Genomic DNA, 7673 nt, shown 5'->3' with positions numbered 1-7673 from the left:
ATGTATTTTGTTTGGCCCATTAAATTCATAGTTCAATTCTGTAAAATCTGTTGCCTACCTTAGAACCAAGAGATTTCTTGTAAAATTAGAATTTTAATGACCAGTAACATTGCCTCCATATTCCATTATGGCAAGAATTTGCTGGGGCTGAGTAGCAGCTAACACTTTAGAGAGGGTGCGTGCTCCCCAGTTGCTACCATTGCCATCAGGCTTGTTTCACTTATTTACATCATTTGATGGATCCCTGGAGACATTAGGGTTTTAGCTGCTGAAAATAGAAGTAATTGAGACAATTCTTCTTTATCTTTCTGAAACTATTTCTCCATGAAGGGATCTCATTTAAAAACTAATAAAATATATTTCAGAACGAAATTTAAAAGTCTCTGCACTAAGGAGACAGAGCTTAAGTTTATTGACAAAAAAAAAAATTATTTATTTTAATAATGCAATTAAGGATGTAAAATGTAAGCACAACTAAAATAGTACCATATTCTGATGTTGGGGAGGAAAATGCTGTTTCATGAATGGTTTAGGATAAGATGATACCTAATTAAATTGAGATATAAATAATGAGTAGGATTTTAGCTAAAGGATGAGGATGAGGGACTCTGGATGTAGGAATACAAATAGTTTCAAAGATCTACAAGTAAGAAAATATTGAAGTGATTTTCTGGTGGAGATCAATAATAAATAAAGCTGAACACCAGATCATGGTCTTATATGCCACATTAAGTTTTGTTGTCTTTATTTTAATCCAAATGAAAATATATGACCCCCCCACACCCCATCACATGATGTCTTTCTACTCAACTGATAGTATAGGCACTGAAGAAACTCCCAGCTTTCTCTCTCCTCAGACAGACAGGTCATCCATTTTCTTCAACTCTTCCTCAAACTTGCCACATATAATTACTAACCTGAATTTCACTGTTATCTCTGAAATGCTTTTTGATTTTAAAATAAAAGAGCTCACTTCCTCATTCAATTTAAATTCCAGCTTGTAGCTAACTTAATGCATCAAGGTTTTTTTAAGGAGGAACAACAGATGCATTTTCTCCATAGGGGCTGTAATGCTAATGGTCATAAATTGATCCAAATGTGCTTCATTCCGAATTAGGGCCTCCTATTTATTTAACCCAAAACAAGGACCATGATGTTGGAAATTTCAGATTTTATAGAACTGTGTAAGGTTGACAATTTTTTTTTTTTTTTTTAATCACTTCTGGTCTGTGGTTCTCGGCAGCTGCCTACTCTCTTCCTTTGTGTAATAAAGAGCCATTTTTTGTGCTGCAACAATTCTGGTGTGCCACTGATGAAATGAGAAATGACAGTTTTTCTTTTATTTTCCTTTCAGCTCACTCCAGTTGGCACCACAATATTTACAGGATTTTCAGGAGACAATGGAGCTACAGACATAGATGATGGCCCAAATGGACAGATAGAATATGTTATTCAATATAATCCAGATGATCCGGTATGTAAATACCTACTTACAATATGACTTCGCTATGAGGAATATAATTAATATTTACTTCAGCTGATATTTATTGTATTATTCTATTACTTAGCTCCTGGAACCACATTAGTAATTATAGTATAATTGAAAATTATCTCAAAATTGCACTTTAAAAAATATTCATGCTGTACTTTAAAAAAAATTAATTAAGTTTATTGAGGTAACATTGGTTAATACAATTATATAATTTTCAGGTGTACATTATCATTCAACATCTCTATTGTGTGTTTACCACCCAAAGTCCAGTTTGTGTGCTGTACTTTTAAAAACTAATTTTGGATGGGATTTGTAGGTAAATTTTTAAAATGTATTTTAGGTATAAAATGTCATTTTTACTAAATTTCTCTTATGTTTGTGGACTTGTAAGCATTCTAAGTAAATCCTTGCACATGATATAACCAATATAACCATATGCTTTATGGAACTTGCAAATTAATACCAGCACTGCCACTTCTTCACCAGTAAAAGCTAAGGTAGAGAAGAGGACAAAATCTCTAGCTTTAGGTTTTTTAAGACTGTTAAATTATCTCTTCTGATGATACAGTATATTTAATACAGATAAAATCAGAATTGTTTTCTTGAAGCTAGAGCTGGAATTCCTGCCAGCTGTCTTTCCTTTCTCTTTTTCCCAAGAGCTTCTCAGAACGTCATGGGCACCCCAAAGCATAGTTTTAAAATCACTTCTTAAATGAGTTTTCTAAATTAATGCTTCTCTTTATATTTAATGTTAGGAATATAAAAGTAGTGAAGATGACATTATGTCTTCATTTTAAAATTATATATTTCTTATATAAGCTTTAAGCAAACAAAAACTATTATACCTGCAGAGACTAACAACCCACAATAAGATCTACCTCACAAGTTTATTGTGAGAATTGAGTGAATTGTGACTGCATTTTCTCATTTTATTCTCACAAATCAGTTAGTAGTAGTATTTCTACTGCATAAGAGAGAAAACAAGCTGATAGGTAAAGTGATTTGCCTGGTGTTACAAAGCCACTTCTAAGCTGTAGAGTCAGGACTCATTTCAGAGTAGCATGGGCTCTACTCTTCCTCTATTATCGTCTCATAAAATAGTCATGGCACTTGTGTTAAAATTTTCAAAAAATTTGGAGAAGGAAAATGGGAAAAAAGCCTCAAGGCATAGCAGGTTCAAGGGAAGATTAGTGTTGGGGGCATTGTTTTTGTTTTTGTTTTTTTCCCCTAAAAAGTATGGCAAAGGCAGTGAACAAAGAGATGGGGAAATAATAAGAATGTGTCAGAGAAGGATAATAAGTATAAAGGATTACACAGGAAATGGAGCAGAAAAGATCAAAGAAGCAACAGAAGAGAAAAGGTCAAGAAAAACTTTTTTTCCTTAAAAGTAGAAACAGGCAACTGACTGCACATTCTATTTCTAAATTGTTTATTTTCTTTACTATTTAGATTTTTAGAAGAATTAATTGTACGTTGTGCCATGTTCCTAGCTTAAATTTTATGAAGGTCATTTCCTACCCTTTACTTCTCAAACTGTAAAAATGAAACTTTCCAGCAAGTATAGAACGTCCAGGTGATATATTTAGGGAAATACTTGTTACATTGCATTAAAACAAAAACAAAAATCAAAAACAAAGCATAACTAATTAATGTTTAGATATAATGTGAGACAAAATGTATTAATTGGAAGGTATCTTTTTGAAGTTTTGGGAGACTGAAGTTCCTTGTTAGCGGTACAGTAATTCCTTCTGAATGCTTTCTCCTGTCAGAGACTTCTGGGCTTGCATTAAATACAATATATACATTATACTACCTACAGATTTGATAAGCCAATCAGCTACATGCAGTTTCCAATGATTAAAAACAAAACAAAACAAAAAACAAAAACAAAAAAACCCTACATACTTTAGCAAGCTAGCACTATTTGAAATAAAGACATTCTCTGGGCATGATTCTAATTCAATGAGGCAAAATGATAAGACATCTAGACAGCACTTAAGTATATTAGAGGAGAAAGCATTAACCAAGCCACATCCTTACAGAGAGAATCCATCTTTAGCCATCATAGAAACTTAGTGTAAACCTCAATACTAGTTTTTTTCTCTTGTATGACCAATGAGAGAGAAATATCTGATGGTTTTTATATTCTGCTACTGTTCAAGCTTTACTGATCCTGCTTATATTCATAGAAACATAAGATTCTCCTATTAATTTCTTAATTTAAAAAAATTATATGTACTACAAAGATATTTAACTTGAAAAGGTGGCCGTGTGATTTTTGCAACCACAATTATAATTTCTTTCAAATTAACCTCATACTGTATGGTAAATGGTCAAAAGAGATTAGTCTGTTCTACTTAAAAATCTGTTTGTTTTTTGCATTTTATGCTACATTATTCATTAACAGAAATCACAAATTAGTGACCTGGATTTCATTCAACTCACAGATATTTTTGTTTGGCCACAAATTATTTTAACTATTTTTTTAGCCAATATCTAAAAATTATGAAATTTCACATTCAAATCTTGGTTTCTCTTTTCTCTTAAAGGAATAGTTTAAGAGAAAATTGGTACTGATTTCCAATAAGACGACAATTAGCTGGAGATGAAATGCAGCTTTCCCGTGAAGAATGAATTACTACTACTCAGACAATATATGTATATCTACTTATACTCCCAGTTGCTTTATTCATTTACAGAATCTGCTTTATTTTTGTAGAAATTTGCAAAAGTCACCTCTGTCTTACAGTAATACAAAGTACTTTCAATTAATTCTTCATATCACTTTAAACATTGGCCTCCAGTGTTTCTGATAAGAGAAGTCAATGGAAATTTGAATCATGGTTTCCAGTATGTAATGTGTCATTTTTCTCTGGCTGTTTTCAAGATTTTCTTTTAATCTTGAGCGTTTGACAACTTAACTATGGCATTTCAAGGTGTAGTTTTCTTTGTAATTATCTTTTTTGGTGAATTTCTTTAGTCTGAATTTGCCTTTCACCAGTTAAAGACTCTTCATTCTCTGAGTCTCCAATTATAGATATGTTAAGCATTTAAATATTGTTCTACAAGTACAGGCTCTGTTCAGATATTTTCAATATATTTCAATCACTTGTCTGCAACTGTATATTTTCTATTGATCTGTATTCAAGGTTACCCTGTCTTATGTCATCTCTGGTCTGTTGTTAAATCTATCCGATGGTCTCTTTTTTTTTCCTTTTTAATTTCAGATCTAATTTTTCCACATTTTTATAGTTTGTATTTTTTTTGCCGAGATTTCCCATCTTTTCACTTATAGTGGGAATATTATTTTTACATCTCTTAGTGTTACCGATGGGGCCAGTTTGAACTCCAGTGTCACCCCAATGGCATAGGGGGCGGAGATATCAGTACAGAAGTGTAGTTAGCATTTTTCCTGTGTTCTTCTTCATTGACACTGAAGAATCACAGGTCAGTGAGATTTAGAAAATATTTATTAAAGTATATTTTCAAAAGACAAAGCACTCCTCAAAAGGACATGTGGTTTTAGCGAAGAGCTGTAACAATAATCAACAATAACGAAGAACACAAAAGCCCCCAGAAGTGGGAATGTCTGCATTATATTTGGGTCATGATGTGTGGTTCCAAAGACATTCCTAGGTATTTGGCAAGTGAGGTCGTTTTGATTGATGCTTGGCTGCTATATAACTCTTTACCCAGTGTACATGTGCTTATCCCAAATTCTACTACCATTAGAGTGTTCTTTGGATGATCTCTAGGCTGGGCCCCTATTCCTTTGTTCCCCTTGTCATTAATGTCTGACTAGCTACTTAACATTAATACAGGCCTATTTATGAATAGCTGCTTTAAAATATTTTCTCGTTTTTTCTAACATTGGTCTTCCTTGGTTTTCTCTCCTCTTCAAAGGGATCACATTTCCTGGTATATAATATATCAAATTGTTTTGGAATCTATCTTTTTCATCAGCTTCTGTTGTCCCAAAATTTATTCCCTGATACTTCAGGCCAAAAAAACTTTATAGGCTTTCTATCAGAGTTTAACTGCCCTCTTCAAGTGCTAAATTGAGCCTTCCCTCTGGCTAACTACCGAAAAACAAGAAACTCACCCACATTGTCTCTTTCAAGTATCTATCAGAATATACCTGCTTTGGTTATCTCACCGGGGATGTCAAGTGTTTTTTGTTTGTTTGTTTTTTATATTTTGTCTGGAGTTTATAGGTGTTATTAATGAAAAGACTGAGTTCAAATTGAAGTTCATCAGCCATATAGAAGCAAAACAATTAATTTCCAATATGTTCCTTTCATTGATATATTTTTAAAAAACTTACTCATTTTTCTTCTCAACCATCCTGGCTTTCCAAAATATTAGGCAATAGTAACAATGATAGAAACATTTCAAAGTTTTAACAACAAAAAAATATATACATTCATTCCATTAATGACTATGGATCTGCAGTGATAAGCTGTCAGCTAGTTTGTCACCAGCACTACTTTGTAACTGGGAGCACAGACATTTCAAATCTGCTTCAGGCTGTTTTCTATAAGAAAGGGAAAATTAGAAAACGTATTGAAAAAGGAGAGGAACCAGTGTTGTATATTCATCTCACTATGTTAATAGAAGAAGATAATTTTTTCCAATACAAGAACATAAGTGATGGTAGCCTCAAAACTGTCCCGAAATAGCAGAGAAGTAAAAAATATAATATCACTTAAAATTATTAATTTGAAAACTCAGAAAATATAGGAGTTATTAATTAATTACCATTATTACACCACCAGTCCTTTAGTTAAATCTTAGAGAATAGCATTTTAGTTCTCTATTGCTATATAACAAACTATCACAAACTTTGCAGCTTAAAACAACACACATCGTTTTCATAGGTTTTGTGCCTTAAGAGTCTGGAACAGCTTAGCTCTGCTTAGTTAGGCTCTCACTAGGTTCCAATGTAGGTGTTGACCAGATTAGTTCTCATATGGAGATTTGACTAAAGAAGAATTCCCTTGATGGTAACTCAGATTGTTGTTAGAATCATTTCTTTATAGTTGTAGGGCAGAGGGCCTTGACTTCTTGCTATCTGTTGTTTGGAGATTCTTCTCAACTCTTACAGATCACCCTTAGTTCCTTGGCTGCTTACTTCATCAAACTTGCAGGGAGAGGATTCAGAGCTAGTCTGTTTGCAAGAAAGATTCTTTTTCTATTTTCTTTTATTATTATTATTATTATTTATTAGTATTCATGCCTACAGCACCTGGTCTTCCTAGATGGTCTCCCATCCAAGTACTAACCAAGCCTGACACTGCTTAGCTTCTGAGATCAGATATTGGGCTTATTCAGAGTGGCATAGCCGTAGACCATGGACTGTGGCTCCACTGGGGAGCAAACCCAGGACCTTCTGCATGTAAAACAGATGTGCTAACTGCTACACTACAGAACCATGTCCACAAGAGGGATTCTTATGTAACATGATACAATTGTCATAAGATTAACAATATGCTATATTCTATTGGTTAGAAGAAAATCTGAGGTCCTGCCCACAGTCAAGGGAAGGGATTACAAAAAGGTAAAATTGCTTATCAGGAAATGGGGATAGAGAGGTTTCCTGTAAGAATCTATCTGACATAGCTACTATAAAGTTCAGCATGATTATCATTTTTGAATGTCATATAAACAGGTCTACTTTGAAAAAGTGTTTTTGTGTCATGAACATTCTATTCAGGTCTTAAAAGAAGATAGACAATCATTTATATTCAGATCCTTTTTACCCTACTTATATTTTCTTTATGATGTGGATGGACAATTATACTAGATGTGGAATGAGGAAAAGTCATCATTTTTACTATCCTAAGTCATAAAATTTCAATTATAGCCAAATGTTGCATACTTTTTACCAAAACAAAGCACTTTTATCTAGGAACAAAATCAGAATAGTTAAAATTGAACATTTCCTTTCTTTGATTTTCTTTTTATTGCATTTTATCTAAAATAAAGAATGAACGAGTTTGAGAATAAAGAACTACTGAATCAATTGACCAAATTTAAGGCCAAAGCACTTGTGCTATTTCCAAACAGTTCTGATTCTTCCTGTCTTTAGAGACATGCTAGGAGAGTTTTATTTATTTGTTTGTTTGTTTGTTTTTGTTTTATTTTGTTTTGTTGCCTAGAAGAAATTACATTCTCTGGCTAA

General features: G+C 33.0%; 1 protein-coding gene across 1 annotated transcript in view; it reads left to right on the top strand.

Moving 5' to 3' along the window:
- Positions 1-7673, top strand: part of LOC102885755 (protocadherin-15) — a gene marked incomplete at its 3' end in the record, with an annotated part of 563452 nt that overhangs the window by 233832 nt on the left and 321947 nt on the right. Inside the window, exon 6 of the mRNA XM_015591761.1 lies at positions 1355-1474. Within this exon, the coding sequence (XP_015447247.1) occupies positions 1355-1474 (120 nt within the window). The remainder of the gene's footprint in view (positions 1-1354; positions 1475-7673) is intronic.

This window comes from Pteropus alecto, unplaced genomic scaffold, assembly GCF_000325575.1.
Source record: "Pteropus alecto unplaced genomic scaffold, ASM32557v1 scaffold306, whole genome shotgun sequence".
NCBI lineage: Eukaryota > Metazoa > Chordata > Mammalia > Chiroptera > Pteropodidae > Pteropus > Pteropus alecto.
Note: the sequence above shows the minus strand (reverse complement) of the source record. Positions and strands in the feature narration are given on the sequence as shown.